The sequence below is a fragment of the Drosophila pseudoobscura genome, chromosome 2, assembly GCF_009870125.1.
Source record: "Drosophila pseudoobscura strain MV-25-SWS-2005 chromosome 2, UCI_Dpse_MV25, whole genome shotgun sequence".
NCBI classification, from domain to species: domain Eukaryota; kingdom Metazoa; phylum Arthropoda; class Insecta; order Diptera; family Drosophilidae; genus Drosophila; species Drosophila pseudoobscura.
This window is the reverse complement of record NC_046679.1, coordinates 7,747,231-7,773,512: the sequence shown is the minus strand read 5'-3', so window position 1 is coordinate 7,773,512 and position 26,282 is coordinate 7,747,231. Positions and strand designations below refer to the sequence as shown.

Here is a 26,282-nt window from a genome sequence, read left to right as displayed (position 1 = left end):
TATATTCAAAATTGTCTATAAAATGCGTATGAAATATACAAAATATAGCGCTGTGCAATATTGGGCTATTTTTTGTGTGTTTTCTATGATTTTGTGGAAGAACGTTTATCATGAATTATTAATTAATTTAGTTTGAATTTAATTTTAATTTTTTAATTAATTATCTTTCTTATAGAATATAAAAAATTTTATATATAAATAAAAGCTATAAAATATACTATAAAAAAATCTGAATATGTACAAAAAAAATATAGAAAAAACTAAAAACAAAAAAAGTATTAAAAAAACTATATAATTGTTTTTCAGATCAAATTCATTAAAATAATATGTCAATTGGTCAAATTAGTTAACTTTCAGTTGCCTTAGATTTATAATACCGGAACAGGAATTTATGGAAATGTTCTTTTATTTAATTTTTCGTTTTTGGGCGAAAATGAGTAACAATTCGACAGGCTTACATTCAAAGGATTTATACGGCAGCCCTTGAGTGTTTCTATCAATGATTAAATGCAATTTTCCATCACAGATCACAGAGGGGATAGTTCTTACGAAGCATTTAATCCTCTTACTATTAAAACAATATTCCAAAAATATTTCTCATTTATTTCACAGTTAAGAAAGTAACAATTTCATGGAAATAAATCAAATATGAAACTTACGAGTATTTCAGAGCAAAGATACTTTGGGATTAAGTGGGAAATTCTCTCTCCCTCTTTGGGGATTAGCTAAAGATGGCTGTCGTTTCCATGAAAAATAGCTGTGCACATAACATATTTTCCCGAGCACATGTATTATCCACTTTCCCCCTCTCCCCCCTTGCATTCATCGAATGCCTCTAGCAGACCAAAGTTTCAACATTTCTGAGAATGTTTTCCATTTTATTTTATTATTTTTTTTTTGCTTTACATGTACAATGTGTATGTTTTTTAAAAAGGCACAAAAACTAAACTAAATGGCAACAACAGTTGCGAAACAGTTTCCCCCACCCCTCCTGCCACTTCTCTGTGCCCCTGTCCGTGGCACGAATCCTTCCCTAAGAGAGGGGAGAGCGAGAGAGAGAGAGAGCTCTTGAGGCAAAATAAAAGTTGAAAATGCATTTTAATTACATGCGTCTCAGTGGCATGTGCCACGCCTTGCTCTTCCCCCCAGTCTGGTCTTAAAGAGTGCACAAAAAAATAAGCAATTAAATTAATTTCTCGGTTTGTTTCGGCCCAGGCCGAGGCCCAGGCCCAGGCCCAGGCGTCACCGTCATCGTCAGCCTCAATGCGTCGCCCCACTGTGTGGTGGACAGCGGTCAGCGTTAAAAAACAGACGACAAAAAACCGAAAGCAAAGTGTGCCAGCAATTTCGCTGAAACCAAAAAGAAAAAAAAGAGCAACAAGAATGTCGGCGACCTTCGCGGAAGGAGGCGGAATGGGGAGGTGGTGGGGGGCCCGGGGCGTGCCTCCTGCTGGGTGGCTTGGGATGGGGATAAGCAGACAGACAGTTTGTCATTTTTGCGTGCATTTATTTTAAATGTCGAAATTAATGAACAGCCCCGAAAGCCCACAACAGCACTGTTCTCCCTCTCTGGCTCTTCGTTTGTATCTGTATCTGAGCATCCGAGTGTGCACTGTGTGTATCTATGTGCGTGCCAATACGCATGCAAATTGCTCCACTAATTGGCTAAAAAGCAATTGGTGAAAAAATGCATTTTCTTATTTTCACTCTTCGCGACAGCTTCTCGCGGAATTAATGACGGAATTTTATGCAACGATGCAGGCAAAATTCTCTTTCTAGCTCCAAAAACTTTTCCAATTAACAAGAGTTCTCTCTCTGGCTCTCTCTGTCTCTCGCTCCCCCTCTTGCCCCAGTTCGGGGGTAAACTCTCCTTCTGGATAGTTCGGGGGTATAAGTAAAATATTGATATTTATTGCATCGTAAAAAGTAAACCAATATTTCGCTCCACGACTCTATAAAACTTTATAAAAAAACAGCAGCGGCAGCCGCGAAAAAGTCAACTTTTTCCATGGATTTTTTACTCAAATACCCTGGGCTCTTCGTGGGGGGGTTTAAGGGTATATTGAAGGTATAGTATATGTGTGGAAGTCCTTTACAGAATAGAGATGGAATATCCTAAGTATCTTATTTAAGCAGTAAGATAACTGACTTTATCTAAAACATGTATCTATTTCTGAAATCTGAAAAAATATATAAAAAATATGTGGAGTACGACATCAAAGACCAGTGTATATTCACTGCTAAGCTACTCTGTGAGAGAGGGAGAGAGAATGTGATTGGCAAAGAAGAATCTGTTCAACAGGCTTTAATCCGTGATGATACTTTATGGGGATTTTCCTTCCAAAGTTCTGCCAATTAGCATACCAAATAGTTCCTGATTAATCAACATTTTTGATTAATTTTAGGTCTTTTAAAATTTCATGGATTTTTACATCTTTTCAACGGCCCTTCGCCCATTTTCTCCTATAAGATATTTAAGAAAATTCTATGGTACCCCAAATTAAACGCTTTTTTTGGTTCGACTTCTAAATAAAGATAAAAACTTACTCAAATAATCTTTTTAAATATGTAGGCGGAACCAGAAATGTACTACAATACATATTCTTGTTCTCTCTTTGGGAGTTTTGTACAAGTTTGAATTTAAATTTTCAGTACAGCAAACAAAAAGAAAACAAAAATTCACTCTGATTTCAAGAAGTAGAACACTATCACTTTCAGAAATCATTTAAATCTACTAATTGTATCCTATAATATAGGAATTATCATGTTGTACTCAGCTAAAACCCAAAAAACCTTGGTAAATTTCCACAAATTTTAAATATTTTTTCCAGCTGCCCAACACTGTTTATCTTTTCTTTCGAATTGCCCAACACTATTTATCTTTTCTCGCGAACTGCTCACAGCAAATGGTCTGTGACCGTTCGCTTATGGGAACTTAATGCGTTTTCAATTCACTTCACTCAGAATCCTGCCAAGTATCGGGTATTCCTTTGTCGCAATAACTGCTATAGAATTTAACAAAAAGGTTTGTTGTATTTTTTGGTTATATTTTATTTGCAGAGCAAACTTTTTATTAATGCTTGTCGCTCTGCGGCGCCCCATGCGTCTAGGAAGTGATTTTATTTTGTTGCCCGGCTGTTCTTTTCCCCTTCGAAATAAACACATTTGTATTTTATTGCAGGGCATTTTGTTGTTGTGGCTCTTTTGGTGCATTTTATTGCGCCATGGTTGCCTCTAAATCAAATGCTTTTTACACTAACTTCAAACAACTTGCCAAAAAAGCTTAGCCCTGAATAAAATGCCATCATAAATACAAGCAGCAACAAAGAGGAGATGCAGCAGGAAGTGGCATTACACATAATACCGAAACAGTGCGTTTCAATGCTGTAAATACTTCAAAGCAATATATTGTATATACAAATCTGCAAGAGGAGGCAGTGTTTATTGGATATTCCAATTGTATATTTTAGTGTATTGACTATATAATTCATCAAAACTTGCTGAACCAGGGAGACATCTAGTAATAAAAAATGTACAAAATATTTGCTGTTTTATCAGAAAATTTAACTAAATTTATGTAGCGAAATTCAAGGATGAAAAAGGCACAGAAAATATAAGCAATTCTTGCAAATTTGCTACCTTAAAAAGGGAAGATATGCACATATGACGAGTTCTATTAACATTTTTCGGTTTCTCTACTATAAGCCTCATCCATTGTTCTATTTTCCTTACGCTGAGCCATGTTCCTTCGGTTTATTCACGGTAAAACTCCCAACTGACTTCAAAACTTTAAGAAGCCCTTTTCCTGTGTCAAATATTCTCTTTGGGCACAGAATATTTCCTGTCAGTCGCACTCAGCAACACCAAAGACGACATTGAAAGACAACTATTATCGCCTCGCTCTTATGAAGCTCTCTGAGGGACTCTTTCAATACGAGAGAGTACAGCTATAGTACAGAATAGGAACATTACAAGAGTAAGGGATAAAAGAGTAACGGCCAAAAGAGTAACGGCCAAAGGAGTAACGGCCAAAAGAGTAACGGAAACAAGGTGGAAAAAATAAGTATACACAGCCAGAAGGAGATCATACACCAAGAGAAATCCTGTAGTCAATTAGGAATTATGTTTTTAGAGACTTGCATCAGCTATCCATTTGCTCATCCACTAAAGTCTTTGGAGGCAAAGTTTTCATAAAGGCAAACATCGGATCATATCCTATGTGAATGACTTGAATTCTTCTGAAGAGATCTCACCTTTTGGAGGAATCCTCTCACAGAATTTGGGAAATGAGAACCAAAGAAGTGCTTGACAAAAGTAAAGGGAACTTTTTCTGCATAAACCTACTGATAGGTAGAAAAGGTCTATATAAATAGGGTAATCATTCAGTTATGCCTTGTACCTGTATAAAATGATGGTCTTAAAGAAACCAAAATATTGTTTGGCTTGTGATCGAGAAAATTCCAATTAAAACCTAGATTATATCCTCGCACAAGAAACTCTACTGAATCTAAAGCACTTCCTTTTTCTTATCGATCCCCGAAAAAGTGTAAATTTACCAACTCCTGTATGGCTTTATCCCTGTCGCAATCTGTGTCACATTCTGGAGTGTACAATGCAGGAAATAACAAGAGGAAAGCCAACACAGAAAATCCTTCACCAAACATATTACGTATACGACCGGTGTACGACAGTGCACTGTGCCTGTGCCAGTGCCTGTGCTTGTGCTTGTGCTGGTGTTTTAGTGCTTCTGTGGAATTGTTCTTGGCCAGGAGGCCTCTTGTCTTGGTCGAAAGGAGTACAAAATGTTGCTGATTAAGTGGTTGCCGCAAGCAATTTGCGTCAAGTGAAGCGCGTGACTTTCAACATGTGTCACACAGTACTACACGGTGCTACAGTGAGGCAAACAGAGCACAAAAACGAAACGAAAACAAAGCCACAGCCACAGCCAGAGCAACGTGCGACAATTACAACCGTAAATTATGCCACAAGCCACAAGCAACAATAACAGCAGTCGACCACAACGCCACAACGAATGCCACGCCGCCCAGCGTCGTCACGCCCACCTTTATCGTGGACCAGCGCGACGGCGGTGGCCACAAAAGAAAACCAGCCCAAAACGCAGCAAAAATGGAGCACCGCACAACGGCAACAACAACAACGACAACAACAACGAACGGCATTGGCCAACGTAAACGACAACTCAATTAAGTAAATGAGGGAAAACCGAGATGTCGTTGCTGTTGCTGTTGCTGTGGATGTGGCTCTTGGCAGAGAGTGCTTTAGTTGTGTAATTAAGTGAGCAAATCACAAAATAATTATGCTCTCCAGGGCAGAAACTTGTCGCCCAGTCAGCGCCCCAGAGATCCACTCAATCACACGACCAATCACTCAATCACACTCAATGAACGAACACCCTGAATGGGAGTCTTTGCTGTCGCTGAGCAAAACAGGATATCCTGATATTCACGCCTCTGATGCTGTCATTGTGCGAGTAAATTGCCAGTCATTTAATTATGTCCCATTTTCGCAGGGCCAGGCTAGGACAGGCCCAGGCCCAGGCCCTTGCTCTGACAATTAGCCTCGAGGGCAAGACTAGTGCTCCGCTCCACTTCAATTTCATGCAAAGTCAATTACGCAGAGCGTGTAAATTGCCTCACACGACACAGGGGCACACACACACGCACACGTGACACGAAAAATGTCCAAAAACGGACATGAAATATGTCCGAAAGAGTGATGATAGAAAGAATGCTTTAAAAGCGGACTACAAAACGGCTTAACCCAGTCGAAACGTTGGGAGCACACGTATAGCGACACTATCATACCCAGTACATGGGGTCCTATAAATGGAATTTTATGATTTAATTAATTTGTACTCAACCTAAAATATTTCCGCTTAAATACAAATATTAAACTGCCTATTACCGCCCTTTCTTTCCACCAACGAAGCACCATTCGGCCTTTGTATCTCCCTCACTCCGCCAGGTGGCGTTATACCCTGTGGTTTCGTCTAATCAATGTTTCACGGTCACCCCTACGCCTACGCCCTCAAATTCTCACCACGAGTATGTACCTGGCATACTCTGTAAATAAGTAAACTAATTAAAATAAAGAAAAACGTAAAAAAAACAAACACACACAGACATGGTAGGTGCGTGAAGGCCATTATTTGCAGTTAAATTCTGTACGGGAGGCACCCATCCATCCTCTGGCCATCGTCTGCCCATTCACATGCAAGCAAATTTGCCACGTGCAACGGAATGAATGAAGGCGTCAGATGAAATGGAAGCAGCAACAACAAAAAAGGAATGTAGGAAGAGGCAGGTTTTGACTGCGGAATATTGGATACCCTCATGGGGGATTAACGTTGGGTTTCATGGCGATTCATCGTCGAAGGAGTTTGACTTGTGATATTTATAGTAATGTCATTCGATTTGGTTAATGTTTGGATGTGGCCACTTAAGAAACTATGATTTTTGAGAGTCCTTTACTACTCGTATAATATGGCAGAAGATTCATTGCCATGCCTTCTAGATCAAAGAAGAATATCGTAATTTGGAGCAGCAGTGTGCAGGCTTTTTGAAGTTGGGCAAATTCTATAGGCAGGGCTCGTGACGAGCATTAATGTCTCTAGTCATGCACATGACATGTATTTTTTTTGGTTTTATATTCTAGAGCCTTCTCTTTTGCACTTTTCTGTTGTGCTTCTGGTTGTCGTCGCTTGTCGAAGAATAAATCTCTGAGCATCGCTGATTTAGAGGGATCAAGTCCTTAACAGGAACAGATTGGTACTAGATCTGTTTGAATAGGAATGAAGATTGTGTAGTTGCAATTTCGATCTTTTGTGCTTTACAAACAAATCATCAATCCTATCGAACCCCTTGGCTGGGAGAGAGGGTGTGCAGTGTACACTGTGCACTCCATTCGTATTCGGATTCGTATTCCCAAAAGAGCAAAAGAGCTGTTGGCATAGTGGGTGGCCAAAATGGATGGTAGGTGTGTTGCTGTTGCTTTCTGGTTGGGGAAAAGTTTTCAACTTCCATTTGAGCTGAGCTTTTAATAACCTCCTCTTGCCCTCCTGCTCCGCCTCCTCCTGCTCCTCCTCTGTCCCAGTCATGATACATTTATGGTAAACTATTTTAAGCATGCGTGCGCTGTCGACTCAAGCGAAAGTTGGCGATTCATGAGCATACCTTCCATACAGCGACTGCGACTGCGACTGTGCCCATGCATGGATGTGCGGGGCAACACTCTCGGTTACGTTTCAGACCCGGACACGGACACGGACCCCGTCCCAGTCCCAGTCGCAGTCGCAGTCTTTTAGGCATTATTGAACCAACACAGAGAAAAAAGTTGAGCAGTCGGCAAAAATGGCATTTCCGGTTGGCGGCGAAAACAAAATTCCAGCAATGTCGCGTCGTCAGCCCCCGAAAGGCAGGCACACACGCACATGTCTGGGCCCTTCAACCTTACCCTACTGCCATCCCTAACACCCTCCTACCTTGCTCCCCTTACACCCTCCCACCCACTGTTGTTGTTGTTGTTGTTCTGGCGACGCTTTTGGCATGCAACTTTTGCACTTTCCTTTTTTTTTTGGTTTTATTTTTTGTTTTTTTGAGTGACTTTTCGTCGTTGTTGCAGCGCCAAGTGCATTCATGAGGCGAAAACGAGGCAAAGGCGAGGTCTTAACTAGGTCGATCATTTGTTGCCGAACACCTACGCACACACACACATTCGTACTGCGTGGGTATATGTGTGTATCTGTGTGAAGAAGGAATGGCGTGCGGAAATTATATAAGCTCACTGTGTGCCACTATTAAGGTTTGACTTACTGCCTGTCCTGGCCTGTCCTGGCTCCTAGTCCTGGCCTTCCAATTACATTACCCCGGCATGCCTGGCTCGGAGGCAAGCTCCATTTCTTTGCCGCTTCCCCAACGGATGGGATGTATGACGGAAATGGCCGCTTTTCGCACAAATATTTGCCCAGCCATCGACTAAAAGGTGATAAACTCTCCCATAATGCAATATTAAATGTTTGAACGGGCATTTAAAGGGTTATCTAATGCAGTTATAATGCTTTTTGCTGATTTTCCAGCAGCAGCAGCATCATCATTTCTGGGCGGACGGCTGCTGTTTACTCAACGTTTGATAAGCTGGGAAATATTTTGCATGCTTTCACCCGTATGCGAATGCCAGTTCCAGTTACCAGTCTCCCAAGTCTCCCCGTGAGGGCCCCCCAGTGACAGGGGTCTGCCATTGTGCTGGGGTCTTGTAGTAGATGGATAGACCTATAGACATAGTTTTCGCACTGTCCTACCGTCTGCTACGGCCGTGTGGCCGTGTGGCCGTGTGGCAGTGTGTTTACATGCTTTTGACTCTGTTGATTAATGCTGTTGGCCACCCAGCTGTACATTGAGTAATACTCTCGTACCAAGGCAACCTGCCTGACTGCCTGACTGCCTGCCCTGCTTGATGGATAGACAAGAACTCTGAGCTCCCCCCCGACCCTCCCCACACCCATACAGAGAATGGAAAGGGAAAACAATGTTACACTCGACTCAAAGTGTGTCGGGTGGCCAGGGGGCAGGGGGCAAGGGGCATGGCTTGGGTACTTTCAGCATTGACTGACTAAATATTCGAAGTGGAAAGAACACACTATCGATAGCAGCAGCATTTAATGTTTATGCACTTCGTTTTATTAGTTGGGAATGGGAAAAAGGAGAGGTTTCTGGGGGATAGCAGATCGTACAGAATGCAGAAACTATGGAGGCAGTTCTTAATATTTATATTAAGATCTAGGGATTTTTAAGGATGAAGACGAAAAACATCTTAGGTTTCAAGCCCTAAAAGCCCTTCGAAATATTTGCTTCCAAACGGTTTGCCTCTAGGCTAGGCTCTAGGTTTGCCAATAGCCAAAAAGAACAAACATTTCAAGGCCCTGAAGAAGATAACAATGGTTGAATGGTCTCTCAGGAAAGCATTCTTTCTCAAGGGAGGAGGCCGGGAACCCGTGACTATGGGCGGGTTGATCTTAGCTTTCGATATGTTAAGGATCGTGCGTCACGATCATAGTTATTAACGGATCTCTAAACTCTATATTTTTTAAACCTAAAAGTTCAAAAATAGTGCTAAAAATGTTTTTATCTTTTGAATTATTCCCTTAGATAACTTTCTGTAGAGGAATGAATCAGAGACCGTAACTATTATAAGTTTTAATATAGAAATTGCAGTCTAACAATTATTTCCCAAAAAAGGATATTCAATTAAATTTGTATTTTTTAAATTTTACAAATTGTTTAAAATAAGAACATCTTTTTTATGTTAACAAACAAACACGTTAAAAAAAAAAACTTATTTGTTACAAATAAAAATTAAATATATAGATATTTTTTTTTAATAATTCAATATTTTTTCATTTTGTATTTAAGTAATCAGAAATAATTGTTTTATTTTTAATAATATATTTTGGAAAAAATCTGAAATAATTTTTTTTTTTTTTATGAAAATTGGGTTTTTTCTGCTGTCGCTAAATATGAATAAAATATGAATTTTGGTATATTCCATATACCTTTCCCATTGCTTTATGTAGTTCAAATTTTCATTAATAATTCTTATTTGCGGTTCCTGGAATAAATGCATATATTCATAAGATTTTAATTGCCTTGATTTATAAATGAAGAAGGCAGTCTTAATGTTTCGAATGAGTTGTAGTCGAATTCTCTTTGTGTGCCTTGTTATGGCTAATATTCCTGGATATTCTAGGCCCGAATATGCTACCCAATTGCACACTCTTTTGTTGGGGGATGACCTTTGCACATGTGCTCCATATAATATTGTGTACGATGGAAAATAAGGAAATTATGTCTAAATAAATCAATGGATCGTTTGCCTCCCACAGCCCCTTTGGCAGCTGTTTACATAGGGGCTATATATACATACAGGCAGAGGCACACGCACACGCATACATCTGGCTTATGGACACCCCAAATCGCAGAAGTATCTAGATACATGTGTACATATGTATGTACATATATGCAGTGATCGTGATTGCGATCGTTTCGGTCTGCCTGCCAGAGCCAGAGCCCCATCCGTGGCACGCGCCTAGCTACGAGACACGTGAGCAATCGCCAGAGAGGAAGAGCAGGGGTCCCCAGAGCAGAGAGCAAGAGCAGAGCTCCCCAGAGCAGAGAGAGAGAGCGCCCCAGAGCAGAGGGCGGCCCCAGAAAGAGAGTCAGAGATAGAGAGAGAGAAAGATCAGTGCGATCGTGAGATTGGGCAGAGAATAGTGCATTTATTTTTAGGATAACAATGGGCCCCCGAAAAGAGTACCGGCAAGGCACAGCGCTTTCCTCCTATACGTATTTTCCTCGGAAAAAATCGAGGAAAATTTTTCAGCGCCGTGTCAGTCGAGCGCATAGAGCAACGCGAGCAAGGCATCACATCTCGTCTCGAAGCCAGTGCGCGAATTATCTTTTAGTACCTATATACACAGAGGAGATACATATATATATATAGGAGTATATACCTATCCCACACACACACATATATATAGAATATATGTGCACGGATATATGCCCATGGTATAAAGATATATCTATATGTATACAGAAGAGATTCTTTGACCAAAAGTCAAATGTGAAATGTGAAAATTTGTGTGCGTGTGTGAGGTGCTGGTCGTGAAAATTGCAGCACAAAAAAACGGCAATAAATGTGAGAAAAAAAAATAAAGGAAAACCCAGAGACAGATACGAAGATACCAAATACTATCTGCTCTGATCTGATCTCTGTGTGTGTGTGTGTGTGTGTGTGTGTGTGTGTATCTATAATACCATCGTTATCCCGAAAACGAAACGAAAAACGAAAGAAAATCTATAGAGAAGACGACGAATGTGGATGGTTGGTGTTGCTGCTGCTGCGTTCTTCTAGAGATACGTTTCGGTGTTGCCGCTTCCTCGTTCCATACCATACCATATCCCCCCCCCATCCCCCAACCCCATCCCCAGCACCCTCCCTCGATCCCCATACTCGTCGCATGCTCTTTAGTGTTTTTTTGGGGTATGTTTTTGTATCTACTGATGCTCAAATGCTCAGATGCTTTTATTTTTCTCTGGTCTTTTGCTCAAATAAAAATTCCTCTTGCGTGTTAGCTAAAAGTTATTTTTAAAAATTTCTTTTAATTTTGTTTTTTTCTCATTTACGCGGAGATGCGAGATTTTTAAATACGACTACGAGGCAGGAATGTTCGTCTCTCTCTCTCTCTCCCTCTCTCTCTTAGAAATTTCCGCATCTCTGGGAAATTTGGAAAATTGCAAAATACCTTTTCATTGCCTGTCAGATACAATCATGGAGGCATCTCCTATCCCTACCCTCCAGCAAATATCTGCCTTAATTGGCTTTAAATTCAGAAATAATCCAACTGCTAATTTCATTTTATAAACATGTAAAAACATGGGCATTTATTCATCTTTTACAATGTGCTAAAAAGGTCATTTAAATCATCAGTTTAAAGTGCGTTCGGGTTGTCCTGCTCTGCTCTGCTCTGCTGTCAAAGGAACTTTCAATTTGTGTCCCATCGGATGCCACGCCCCCGCCCCCCCTTTAATAATCCATCAGGGCACATGTATTCGACTTGACTTGGCTCATAATTAAGAGTGGCCTGTAAGTAAACTTGCCTCTGCCCCTGTCTCTGCCCCTGCCCATGCCCCTGCCCCTGCCCCTGCCTCTGCCCCTCTTCGTCTCGTTCGTTGAGTGCACAAAACATTGTACGGCAAATGGCAATTAGGCAAGGCATTTATATCACAGCAGTCCGTCCGTATGCAATATCCGTGAAGGGGACTGCCAGACAGACAGACAGACAGACACAGCAGTCAGTCAACAAGAAGCCGCCGGTGGCAATGGCAACAATGTCACAACACTCAAGTGTCAAACAAAAGGCGACGACGGCAATGGCGAAAGCTCTATAGCCGGCCAGCAAGGAACCCAAGGAAAACCGGTGCCAGAGCAAACAGAAATATCCAAATTTACACAATTTGCCGATGATAGACCATAACCAGAGCCAGAACGCACCAAAGAGACGAGAGTATGCCTGGGAATTGTGGTTGCATTTTGGCAAAAAGAACACCGAAATTTTCCATGACAATGGCAGAAGGAATAACAAGGAGGAGTGTAGTACGCAGCAGCAAAAAAGGAGCTTAATATTTGGGTTAAAGCCTTTAAGACATGGCCTATGAAAGGAAACAAATGAGAGCCAGTTCTGGCGTTGAAAGTGGCGGCACACGGGCCGCGACACTGTAATACACGATACACGATAAAGGTAATCTTATGATTACCTCTATTCTGTTTCCATCGAATACAAAATATTCCAGCTATCAATGGGAAACGTTACCCAATTTGAGATACATTTGTTTCAGTACCTCTTAGAGCCTCTGAAATCTAGGCGTTAACCAAGATGGACAGGCAGATACTGTACCTTTTTGAGGAACAATCCTCAAGTACTAAAATACTTGTAATTACAAGAAATAAGTACAGCGAATGTACAAGAAAGTGAAGCCAAAGGTGAAAGGTGGGAAGCCTTAAAATGGTTTAGAGCTCGAATTTCAGTTGCCACTGTTGCAATCAGGAAATGCGTATCCTTGGGATAAATTAGCTTGTTGCAGCTTATTGCCGATTCTTTAAACCAAATAATCAAGTTATCCGTAATGATAAAATTATTATATTATTTATTGCACACAAGTTGCATGGACAGCCGCTACTTGCATCGTTTTGCGTTGCATTAAGTTTTAATTTAAAATTAATACGCTTTACTGATTGGCAGCTGTTTAATCCCACGCACTAGACGCCTCATATTATGATGTATTATTCCGCAATTAAACTGAAATTGTGTAGCAAATCGGAGAACTTTGAGGCCTCATATTTGCCCCAAGCTTACTTCTAGTCGGTTAAATACAAACCCCCCGCAAGAAATGAAAGACCTTTTGAAAGTTATGGTAAGAAAAGTGGGAAATCGAGTACTTTCTTACGCGAGTATTTTTAGGAAGAAGTCTAGAACTAGTCTAGAAAGAGAACACGATAAAAGATAGAGTTGAATTATTGAAGACAAAGAGGAAATGAAACTTTTGTACGACAAATTGAAGACCATCTTTCGTTTAAAAATTTTTAAAAAATAATAATTTAATTCCTTTAAAAAGGAAATGCTTGTAAACCAGTCAACACTTAAGCATAGCACGGTTTAGGTATATAGGGTGGGGTATATATTTGGGTATATTTAGTGATAATTCATGATGATTTTTGAACCATTTTCATGTCTCTGGGTTTGTGGATAGATCTATTCTCTTCTTAAGGTGTGATTGTTTATATATGTATGACTTAAAGACAAACCCCTAACTAATAGAGTTCTGAAACTACTTAACTTGCTCTACTCTACTCTACGTTCTCTTTCTCACAAAGAGCGAGTAGAAACTGAAAATAAATACAACTCTATTTAGTGATGATTTCTGCAATAATAAAATCCATTCATGTCCTTTGTGCTTTGTCCTTTGGTATCTTTTCCACAACATATCATACGAACGTTTTTCTTCATTTCCTCAGACTATTCCCAAACTCGCATAGGCATGTTTTTGGTGTATCTGTAGATATATTAAAACCCTCTTGTCGCGTTTATCTAATATGCAATTCCCCCACTAATAGACCCCTGACCCCTCCTTGTAGGGAAAATGTATCTCTTTTGCCATTTGAAAACTTTAAAACGTATGCGTTTCTAATTTGCAGACGTGTTGTGTTTTATCCGCGAGATAGTTTCGGCGCTAAACTCATAATATGATTGCCGCAGATGCTTTTCGTCTGATCCGAAGCCTTTGATAGCCATTTCCCCCGTGTGCGCAATGAAAACTTTTGGCCCGTGGCTGTTTTTCCACCGGCATAAAGGGCGAGGCGTTAAATTCGCGTTTCCCCCAACACACACACACACACACACACACACACATAGAGGCACGCACACGGACGTTGTTGTTCTGTTTTGTTGTCGGTGGGAAAATTCAACGCTAGAAAAACTTTTTCCAGCATATGCCGAGGCAGCGACAGCGACAGCGAAGGCGGCCGTTCATTGCACGGCGGTTCCTTTCTCTCTCCCTCTCTCTGTGTGTGTGTGTGTGTGTGTGTGTGTGTGTGTGTGTGCGGTGGTGCCCCAACTTTTGTGCAAGCCAAGGAAATGCTTGACATGTCTTGTTCCTTTCGCCGGCTTGCTTATTTTATTTAATATTTTCCTGTTTTTATACCCGATACTCAAAATGAGTATTGGGGTATATTAGATTTGTGGTAAAAGTGGATGTGTGTAACGTCCAGAAGGAATCGTTTCCGACCCCATAAAGTATATATATTCTTGATCAGCATCAATAGCCGAGTCGATTGAGCCATGTCTGTCTGTCCGTCTGTCCGTCTGTCCGTCCGTCCGTCTGTCCGTCTGTCCGTCTGTCCGTCCCCTTCAGCGCCTAATGCTCAAAGACTATAAGAGCTAGAGCAACGATGTTTTGGATCCAGACTTCTGTGATATGTCACTGCTACAAAAATATTTCAAAACTTTGCCCCGCCCACCTCCGCCCCCACAAAGGGCGAAAATCTGTGGCATCCACAATTTTAAAGATACAAGAAAACCAAAAACGCAGAATCGTAGAGAATGACCATATCTTTTAGACTGCAGAATCTGAATTAGATCGTATTACTATTATAGCCAGCATCAAGAAAACAATTTCATTTTTTCTCGCCCTGTCTCTCTCTAACACACAGGTAGCATAGGCGGCTTTGCTTAGAGTAAAACATTAGCGCCTAGATCTCAGAGACTATAAAAGCTAGAGCAACCAAATTTGGTATCCACACTCCTAATATATCGGACCGAGACGAGTTTGTTTCAAAATTTCGCCACACCCCCTTCCGCCCCCGCAAAGGATGCAAATCTGGGGATATTCACAAATCTCAGAGACTATTAAAGCTAGAGTAACCAAATTTGGTATCCGCACTTCTGTTAGATCTCACTATAAAACGTATATCTCAAAATTTCGCCACACCCCCTTCCGCCCCCACAAAGGACGAAAATCTGTTGCATCCACAATATTGCAGATTCGAGAAAACTAAAAACGCAGAATCATAGATAGCGACCATATCTATCAGATTGCTGAATCTGGATCAGATCAGATCATTTTTATAGCGAAAGGAAACAAATCAATTTGCAGTGGCTACGCAGCGCGTTACGTCACGCTCAGACTGATTTTCTGTCTCTCTCGCACGCACTCTTTGTCGTGTCGTTTAATATTAGCGGCGTCTGCCGGAGGAGAGCCATACTGACTTAGTATCGGGTATAACCGTAGAGTTGCGGTGTCCGCAGCAACTCACAACGTTCCCCCTCGTTTTTTCTTTTTTGGACGTACTTGCTTTTTTGTGCTTAGCCACAGGCGCATTAACAAAACGAAACACACACAAAAACAGAATGCTATAATGCTAAATCTCTTTGTGTCGTACTCCGACTATAAGATACCCTGTAAATATAAATAACTATGTATAATTAAAAAATACTTGAAATAATAATTATTTAAAATAAATAGGATGTGTAACGAGGAAGCACAAAAGAGAGCGTGAACTCTTGCTAGCAGAAAAGCGAGAGGCCGAAGAGAGCCGCGATGGTTATGGCTCTCTCTAGACAGGCATGGAATTCGTAGAGCGAAAAGCTACCTGAAAAGCTACTCCCTTTCGGGTCTTATTTTACACTCCGCACTACTTAGAGAGAGCTCTCTGACGCCATGTTTGATGCTAGAGAGACACAAAAGAATAAAATAAGATCCGAAAAGAGACCGCCTTGCGGGAGCGGACCAACTTGTACACTTTCATCATGAGCCACACTAGAAATGCAGGTTCTTAGTGCTAAAATCTCTTTGGTAGTACTACCTATTAAGTGTTTATTTAGAGTGAAATATTCATTGAATTTTCTAATATTTATTGACCAAATATGGACTAATAATATTTAAACAAAAGTCAGTGTAGGAGAGGAGCAAAGCAAAAAGTATTCACAAAATTTGACGATTGAAGATTTTGGTAAATATAACAAGCAAATATTTTAAGAGATATTTCCAGGGATAGGAATGGAAAAAGATAATACTATTATGACATATTCGGGACGCTTAAAGTCAGAAAGGTAAACGGAGTGGCTTCCCTTTTGAGGGAACAAACAAAATTAATCTTCTTCAGATTTCGCAACAAATATGGGACGTTTCAGAGCTTTAAATATAGTCAAAATTCTTGGGGATCAATAAACTATATTCTAGTCATAAAAATCGTTATCAGCTGGAACCACTCAAACCGTTTTAATGGATCGGAAACACTTCCTTTTCTGCCGTTTGCAAACACAACACGAAAAGAGTACCCCGGAATTAGGGAAAAAAGAAAAGAAATGCTGGTCTGTGCGTTTCACTTTTTCTTTTTCTTTGGCAGCATTTTAATTATTTGTTGTTTGATCGTTTCTATTTATTTTTTCCGCTTGCCTTCCGTTTTGGCTTGCGAAACCTTTTGAACTTTGAACTTGTACAGCTCTAGGACACAGCGCCTCCTTTCCGTTTTTGGTCTCGTATTTTGATAAATTGCATAAATATTTTCATAGAAAGAGGCGAAAGAAAACAATAAATTGTCTGATTTCTTTTTTTTTTAACGCAATTAATGCTGATGTTGATTTGGGTTGGCTTTTGGTCTGTCTTTGTCTCTGGATGGGAGTCTGGGATTGTGTTTCCCGTACATTGAACGCAGATGGGCGCCAAAGATGACTTCTCTGACTTATTGACACTTGAAATTGCTCGTCGTTTGGCTTTAATTGCCACAGGAGACAGCCAAATACACAGATACATACATACATATATGCTTATATATATTTATGTATATTTTTGTTTATTATTTATTCGACAAGTAGACGGCTGAAATTCCTTCTCTTATGCATTATATTTTCGGCTTTGCTTGAATTATTCAATTTGAACAGATAGAAATTGTTTTGACACTGAATTTATATTTATTCTAATATAATAAATTATTGTAATTGCTGTGATATATGAAGTGGTCAAGAGACTAAATAGAATGATGTATATATTTCGGTATGATTTGATGATATTTCAAGGTATTTTGCCTGCTAGGAGGTTTGCTTGTAGAATACATGATTTATGGGGTAAATAAATAGCATGGGGAGCCCCCTTGTTATATATTTCCCTTTGTAAAGGCATTCGATTTAGTATTTGGTTTCACTGGGTTGTTACAACCCGAAAATCCCACCCAGAACATTCCGAAACGCTACCGAAAAAGATCTCTGTTAGTCTTAAAGTCCTTTCGCTTATGGGAACACTTCATAGGACGAATGTAACCAAGCAACCATTCGCTTATGTTAAATTTGTACAGCGAACCAAAGTCATTCGAGTGGAAGATGGGGATTAAAATTAAAGCCAAGCCAACAATCAGCGACCCAACAGGGGCTCCGAAGGTGCCTTCCCCCCCTGGAGCATCCGCCAATCAATGTGGCAGCTGCCTAGAAACACGTCCAAAGTTCTTGGACTCTGACAAGTAAGGATGTTGATATCCTGCCGTAGGCTCCACATAGAAATTTATGAAGAGGGCTGGCAGTTTCCTCAATACTGGAAGACAAATTTCTCAGGCGTTAATTAGAACAATTCAAGTTTAATTATACCATGAAACGAAAGATAATATAATCATTAATTTCTATGGAAAGTATTCATTAATCATGCTCAATGCTGAGACCCTTTCCTGAGGCTTTTCGCAACTGTCATTAAATGTATTTAATTGAAGACCAAACAGAAAATATTAATACATCAACAAAGGGGAAAATCATTGAATTTCGCAAACAATTACATTCAAATTGGATTACTCGCATTTGAATATCAATTTTGTATGCGGTATTCCCTTAAAATACAAATAATTTAACATTTTGCATGGGAATTCCTGCCCTTTCTGTCCACATTCGACCTCCATGGGAGTCGCCACAAACAAAAACACACACAATCAAGTGACAGTCCTCCAACCGGCTTCTCTATCGTCAGCTGTGGGGCACGATTCAAGCTGAAATTCAATTATGGCATTGAATTGATTCCATTTTCGATGAACAGCAGATTCATCCGTCAGTTTTATGGCCATTGATTAATTCATGCCATTATTCTCGATTATATGGCACATTTCTCGCCTCGATTGATGTCTGCTGTTCACTGGGCCATGGGCTGGACACAAATTTAATCGTATATAAAATATATGTACCAACGAGGTGGAACGTTGTGAGTTGCTGCGGACACCGCAACTCTACGGTTATACCCGATACTAAGTCAGTATGGCTCTCCTCCGGCAGACGCCGCTAATATTAAACGACACGACAAAGAGAGCGTGCGAGAGAGACAGAAAATCAGTCTGAGCGTGACGTCGGGCGCTGCGTAGCCAATGCAAATTGATTTGTTCCTTTTGGCTACAAAAATTATCTGATCTGATCCAGATTCAGCAATCTGATATATATGGTCATTATCTATGATTCTGCGTTCTTAGTTTTCTCAAATCTGCAATATTGTGGATGCAACAGATTTTCGTCCTTTGTGGGGGCGGAAGGGGGTGGGGCGAAATTTTGAGATATACGTTTTATAGTGACATCTAACAGGAGTGCGGATACTAAATTTGGTTACTCTAGCTTTAATAGTCTCTGAGATTTGTGAATATCCCCAGATTTGCATCCTTTGCGGGGGCGGAAGGGGGTGAGGCGAAATTTTGAAACAAACTCGTCTCGGTCCGATATATTAGGAGTGTGGATGCCAAATTTGGCTGCTCTAGCTTTTATAGTCTCTGAGATCTAGGCGCTAATGTTTTACTCTAAGCATAGCTGCCTATGCTACGTGTGTGTTAGAGAGAGACAGGGCGAGAAAAAATGAAATTGTATTCTTGATGCTGGCTATAATAATAATACGATCGATTTCAGATTCTGCAGTCTAAAAGATATGGTCATTCTCTACGATTCTGCGTTTTTAGTTTTCTCGTATCTTTAAAATTGTGGATGCCACAGATTTTCGCCCTTTGTGGGGGCGGAAGTGGGCGTGGCAAAGTTTTGAAATATTTTTGTAGCAGTGACATATCACAGAAGTCTGGATCCAAAACATCGTTGCTCTAGCTCTTATAGTCTTTGAGCATTAGGCGCTGAAGGGGACGGACAGACGGACAGACGGACGGACGGACAGACAGACAGGGCTCAATCGACTCGGCTATTGATGCTGATCAAGAATATATATACTTTATAGGGTCGGAAACGATTCCTTCTGGACGTTACACACATCCACTTTTACCACAAATCTAATATACCCCAATACTCATTTTGAGTATCGGGTATAAAAATCATACGTATTCCAGAGAAAGACAGAGAGACAGAGGAGAGATCTTGTCAGAAATATTTCTTGGCCAAAATGTCGCGCTCGACTTGACCCAGAAAAACATTTTCATTTGCATATTTACATTGCCTATCTAGCTGGAATTTATTGTTGCTATTCCTTATCCCAACTTAGGGAAAAAAATGAGCTAAAAAAAAAATATAAAAACGAGCCAGACCGAGCGATGAGATACCCTTACAAATCGGGAGACTTTAAATAGATACAAAATTTGAAGAAAATTTAGAGCTAGAAGCTTTCTTGCTCTCCCTCTCTCACAGAGTGGCTGAGTAGCTGGCCTTTGGCTCTTTCCATTGCCAACAGGCCTTCAAAACGTTGATACCCTCCTCTCCCCGCCCCGTGTAGGGTATAGGTAAGAAAATATTTTCCCTTTACGTAAACGACAACGATGCAAGAAAATTCCAAACTGACGGAAAAGCAAGCGCAGATATTTCAACAACTTTTGCTCGAGACTCGAGTGGCACAAGACGATGGGCAAGGGGCAGCTGCTGCTTCTGCTTCTGGTGTTTATCTGCTGCCGTGCCTCGTGCCTCGTGCCACATACAGCTAGTTGTTTCCCTAGCTGCTGCTCAATGACATGTGCTGTCTGAGTGCCAAAAAAAAAAAAGATAGAGAAGAGAAAGGGAAGCAGGAAAGCAAGGCTGGACGCCGCACAATGTTATTGTATCTTGCAGATGCGAATTGAACGGGCATCGGCAGTGCCGGTCGTCGGGTTCAGCGCACTTTAAAGACTGTTCGTTGCCCTGATTTTGATTTTGGATGTGGATTTGGCTATCCCCCAGTCCCGAGAGATACGGGTCTATCTATCTTTGTATCTGTATATCAAGCAAAGAGGGGGCATCTATCTTTGTATCTATATATCAAGCAAAGAGGGGGAATAATTGCGTGTAAAGATTCACTTATTTATGTGTGTGCGACAGCGGTGGAAGCAGCACGCGTGCTGCATTCGTTTGTGTAATCGTATCTTAAAGATACAATTGCAGTCCCAGCATTGTTATTGTTGTGGTGGCGGCACTGCACATGGCTCTCGCCAGGTTCCTCTTCGTGTGGCAGCACAGGGGAGCGGCGGTTCGGTTCGGTTCTGTTGTGGTTACACTTTAATTTACTATCCATCAAGTGCACATTTATAATTGGAACAGTGCCAGTGCCAGTGCCAGTGGCTGAGGCAACGTGAGGGAGACTCTGACTCTCGCCTCGAGTGGCTTTCAACTATCTCTTGTGTTGTGTGTCTGCATCTGTATCTGTATCTGTATCTGTTGGGGTCTTCATGCCTTTTAGAGTCCTTCCTCTATTCCCTATTCCCTATTCCTATTCCTATTCCTGGCTTCTAGGTCATAACTGTCAGAGACAAAACGCGCTTAAGCCATGGCTCTGGGGAGTGCTAGGGATGCGGATGCGGATGCTCTGCTCATCCACAAGTCTGATAGATTAGTCCTCTAATAGTGTCGCATTCTGGATTCAGACAATACAATGGAAAGGCGAAAGGAAGGATGGATGGATGGGAGGGAGCGCTGCACAAGTGACCACTTTAAGCCCCAGACACTCGGGGGACCCTTCAACCGGGGGAGCGTGGAGCCGGCCGTGCATAAACGTCCCCCCCCTCCACACAAATACATATATAATCCTCGGTTCGGAATAAACCAGCGAATAGTTAGTGTTCGTTCGCTCCCAGAAAACTGTCAAAAATCGTTGATAAATATCACCCAATGAATATTTCGAATAGCTTGCTGTCCTCCGAAGGGGGGACACTTCTGTCGCCGCTGACAGCTTTTGGCATCTCATCAAGAGTGTGGAACCCTGAAAGATCTGTTCGATTATATTCGGAATACAATATTTGCATAACTGAAACATTTCTAATGGGCCCCCAAGCAAACAACGCAATTACTGCAACATTTTAGCCTACGAGTACGAGTACGGGTACGAGATTATGTAGAACCTTTAACCTTCACATACATAGTTGGGGTGGATACAGGCGGAGACAGTCTTGGACAAAAGCTGTAGGCAAGAGCAGGGTTTTACAATGGGGGTATTTAGTTTTTGTAACAGCCAGAAGTATATATTTTACTTTCTCTCTCTCATTCTATCGAAAGATCTACTTATCTCACGGAGTAGCTTAGCAGTAAAGGGAGCGTTGGGAAGTTAACAATTTACCGTGACTGACTCCCCGCTCTTCTTATCTCTCTCGCAGAGTAGCTAAGCCTTCTTTCTCTATAGCTTAGTAGTAGTAGTAGCTTAGCATTCTCCCTCTCTAACTCTGTCCCGGAGTAGCTTAGCAGTAAAGGACGGAATTACAGGTGTAAAGAAACCAATTTCCGGGCGACTGGCTCCCCGGCCTCACGCCTTCTCTCTCTCTCTCTCTTTCTCTCTCTCTCACACACGGAATAACTTAGCATTCTGCCTCTCTATCTCTCTCTTACGGAGTGGCGTACCATTCTCTCTCTCTATTTCTCTCGGAGTGGTTTTCAAGTGTATAGAAAACCATTTCTTGTGACTGACTCCCCTGCCTCACAGTTCTCTCTCTCTTTCTATCTCTTTCTCACGGAGTAACATTCCCTCCCTCTATCTATTTCTTTCTCTCACGGAGTAGCTTAGCAGTAAAGACAGGAGAGACACACGTGTGCCTCGATTCGAACGACTATGTCCCCGTAAACGAGTATTGCCTGTTTCCTGTATTTACTCCCCCAAGAAAAATATGTAAGAAAATAGAAATAAAATCAAACTATCTGGCAAATAGCAGGCCATCCGTCCATACTCATGTTTTCCCACGACTCTCCGTCACAAAAACCGTTCAAACAGCCCCGGATACGGATCGCCTTGCTTGGGCATAATTAAAATCTAGGTCGAGTGCAGATTTTTCGGCAGCTCCTCCTCTTCTTTTTTGGCGGCACCGAGGGTAAAAGCGCAACCACACAACCAGAGAGCCCGAGAGCCGGAGAACCGGATAGCCAGATAGCCGGATAGCCGGAGTGGCAGCAAGAGAAATAGCTGCATTCCCCCCATCGTGTGTGTGCGTCGCGCTTCGTGGATAATTAATTGATTGGCCATTTGATTGAACGTTTGATGGATGAGTGCCGTGTGACTGTGTAGACCCCGCCGTGTGCCCCCGGAGTCCCACGAGTTGACATTTGTGCTAACGGGATACCCTGCCCTCTCTCTCTCTCTCTCTCTCTTTCAGTAATTTGCATCGGCTGTTAGTGGAGCAGCCTCGACAGAAGACCCAGCCCCAGTCCTAGCCCCCAGTTGCAGTTCCAGCTCCAGTTTCTGCCACACACACACACACACACAACAGTCATGGTGATAAGCAAACCCGAAACGAAATCGGCGGCGTCCAATGGAGCGGCAACCGGATCTGTTGCGGCAGCGGCTGCGACTGCCGCCGAAATGGATGTGGGGGGCAATAGTCTGGCACATCCCTCGGGAATACCACAGGATCAAATAGACAATATCATGAGCGGCATTGGCAACACGGGCAATGTCCGCATGAACAATCACCGCAAGAAGCTGCGACAAAGGTGAGTTCTCTCCACTCCTCCACGACTAGAATTGGTATTAATGATCCATTGATTCCCTTACAGATTTGATATTATTAAGAAACTAGGTCAGGGCACCTATGGCAAGGTGCAGTTAGGTATTAATAAGGAAACCGGCCAGGAGGTGGCCATCAAAACCATCAAGAAATGCAAAATCGAGGCAGAGGCCGATCTGGTGCGCATCAGGCGTGAGGTCCAGATCATGAGTTCGGTGCATCATCCCAACATTATACACATCTATGAAGGTATTACCCAACTATAAAGCACCAAAGCCTACCCTCTGATATCCTATGTCCTTGTTTAGTATTTGAGAATCGAGAGAAAATGGTGCTGGTCATGGAGTTTGCCGCTGGCGGCGAGCTCTACGACTACCTGTCCGAGAGGAAGGTCCTCAACGAGGAGGAGGCGCGACGCATCTTCCGGCAGGTGGCCACCGCCGTCTACTACTGTCACAAGCACAAGATCTGTCATCGGGATCTGAAGCTGGAGAACATCCTGCTGGACGAGAAGGGCAATGCCAAGGTGAGAAAGACAAAGGCCATGAATGACATGTAAACCACTCGACGATTCCTTTGCAGATTGCCGACTTTGGGCTGTCGAATGTGTTCGATGCTGGCCGACTGTTGGGCACCTTCTGCGGCTCCCCGCTGTACGCATCGCCCGAAATCGTCGAGGGCACACCCTACCAGGGACCGGAGGTGGACTGCTGGTCGCTGGGAGTGCTGCTCTACACTCTAGTCTATGGCTCCATGCCCTTCGATGGCTCCAACTTCAAAAGACTCGTCAAGCAGATCAGCCAGGGCGACTACTATGAGCCGCGGAAGCCGTCGCGCGCCTCCACCCTCATCCGGGACATGCTGACGGTGTGCCCCCGGAAACGGGCCACCATCGAGCAGATCTGCGCCCATTGGTGGGTCAACGAGAACGACAATGTCTCGTGCCTGGACCTGGCCGAGGATCTGGCCAATCAGACGCCCGTGCGTCTGGATGTGCTGCTCTCCCTGACGCCGGCGGCCATCACGGCGGACCAACTGGTGGTGCCATCCGCCGAGGGGGCGGCCGCAGCGGCCAAGGCGGCGGCCAACGAGCGTGTGCCCCGCTCCCATTCGGTGGGCTCCATACGCGACATGGGACCGCCCAACACGGAGGCAGAGCGTCGCATCCTGGACATGGTTGCTGGTGAGTTGACGTCATCAATCGCCTGTCAGTCGCAGATGCTCCGCTTGAATGCTCCCCCGTCAGAGAACCCCCGAAGAGAAAACCCACGCTGAGATTCTTCTTCTTGTGTATATATAAATGGAGACTAACTTGCCACACACACAACCACCCCCAACCACACACTAACTGGTGCCCCGTTCCCCGTGCCCCACCTGCCACACCTCCACTCCCACAAACCATACACGACCCATCACTCTCGTCTCCCGAAAAACCACTTGAAACTAAAGTCATTTAACCACAAAACTCATTAAACCACACCACCCTTCTCTCTCTCTCTCTTCCTCTCTCTCTCTCTCTCTCTGTCTGTCTGTCTCTGTTTTCCCAGCCGGCGGAGAGGCCGCCCTGATGCCATCGCCCACAAGGACAATCACGCCCGCCCAGAGCCCCGTGCAGACCAAACGGAAGCTGCAGCCCACCGTCTCCACCGAGAATGCGGCAGGAACCACGGCCAAGAAGAAGGAGAAGCCGGCCAACAATTCGTTTGTGATCAGCGCAGGAGCAGCACCGCCACAACCACTTGCACCGCCACCGACTGAGCCCATGCGACCAGCACCCGCACCACCGACCCTTATGGAGGCGGAGACTGTGCCCGAGGGGAAGCCAATGGAGCCGAGCTTTTCGCAGAAGGACATGCAGATGGTGGGCGACCTGTGCGAGCAGCTGATGGGGGGAGATGCCTCTGGCACGCCCACACCCACACCGACGCCCGCACCCACGCCAGCACCGACTGCCACCGCAGCGGCACCAGTGCCTGTGGCCCGGCAGCCGACGCGCGGCAAACTGGACGCCGTGGCCGAGACGCCCGAGGAGAAGGATGCCACCAAGGTGATCAAGAAGTTTGTGAACAAGCACAAGACCGCCGACCTGGTCAACGCCATTAACGAGAGTGCCAACACGGCAAGCGGCAAGGTGGCGCCCACAGCAGCGACTGCGCCTCCATTCGTTCGCAAGTGCAGCCTGCAGGATGAGTCGACGCTGAACAAGTTCAATGCCGAGCGCCGCCAGTCGCGCATCCTGGAGACGGCCGAGAAGTTCCAGCCACCGCCACCCATCACGACAGGACCAGGAGGCCAGGCGGCGCCCGAGAAGCCCAAGAAGCTCAGCATACCCGGCGTCAGTGTGGGCAGCTTCAAGAAGGAGTTCGAACGCAAGGCCACCAATCCTCCAGCCACGGCAGGACCCACGCCCGGCGAGCTACGCGCCCAGGAGCAGGTGGCCGCTGCGGCGGCTGCTGCCCAGGAGGCCGAGTCCCAGCCCCTGGTCACACCGCCAGCCTCGCCCGTGGTGCATGCCCAGTCGCAGTCCCTGGAGGCCAGCGACTCGAAGAACTCGGTGTCCTCGATCTCGCTGGACGAGGCCCGACGTTCGATGGAGAACTCGATAGCCCTGCTGCTGCAGGCCCAGAACGAGTCCAACAAGGAGGTCGACCAGCTGTGCGCCCAAACGGAGACGATCGGCGTCAGCGAGCCCACGCCCACCAGGGAGGAGCGCGAGCGTAAGTTGAAGAACGCGCGCGCCATCATCGGAAACGCCATCCAGCCGGGTGAGTGGCCAAGACTCTGCATGTGCCTCCTGCCAGAGATTCTACTCTCGATAATGACAGTCGTACTTTAGTTAAGCTAAACCCTGCAGCGCTTTAAAGTTGACTACTAGCACCACCTTAGCATTACTACATTCAACATTTCTTAGCATTAAGTGTGAATCTGGTGTTGAGTCGCGAGCACAAGTCGAAGCGAAGTCCGTCAGTGGAGGGATATATAGAGCTGAAGTCAGAAGCAAATGTTAGCCCTTTCATTGTCAGTTTTATGGAGTTTATGGATAGGCTCCTTGTTGCCTTTTTGTACTTTATGAAATTAGTACTTAAATTCAATGAATGGGCACTTTACTGCGATATTTATTCTTCGATAACCCAGGCAGACGCACCAGCGAAAAGTGCTTTATAATCCAACAACAAAATACATGTCGTGTGCATGTTTTTTTTTGTTTTGTCTAGCAAAGAGAGGAATAGGTTTAGGATAACTTTTTACTGATTACCAGATAGTCTATTATGCCTATCGATCCACGACTTGTGCGCTCGACTCCA

General features: G+C 43.4%; 1 protein-coding gene across 11 annotated transcripts in view; it reads left to right on the top strand.

The window, feature by feature from the left end:
• Nuak (Nuak family kinase 1) overlaps positions 1–26,282 on the top strand; it is a 57,963-nt gene that overhangs the window by 17,215 nt on the left and 14,466 nt on the right. For 3 of the 11 annotated variants that reach the window (XM_015183294.2, XM_015183293.2, XM_015183295.2), the window contains exons 1-6: positions 22,186–22,344; positions 22,627–22,963; positions 23,027–23,226; positions 23,286–23,503; positions 23,560–24,160; positions 24,525–25,742. In XM_015183294.2, the coding sequence (XP_015038780.2) occupies positions 22,743–22,963; positions 23,027–23,226; positions 23,286–23,503; positions 23,560–24,160; positions 24,525–25,742 (2,458 nt within the window). In that variant the 5' untranslated portion in view covers positions 22,186–22,344; positions 22,627–22,742. Of the gene's footprint in view, positions 1–10,379; positions 10,581–10,616; positions 10,711–22,184; positions 22,345–22,626; positions 22,964–23,026; positions 23,227–23,285; positions 23,504–23,559; positions 24,161–24,524; positions 25,743–26,282 lie in introns of those variants that run through there. The other 8 variants (XM_002137156.4, XM_003736327.3, XM_033377054.1 and 5 more) reach the window with 5 other exon arrangements.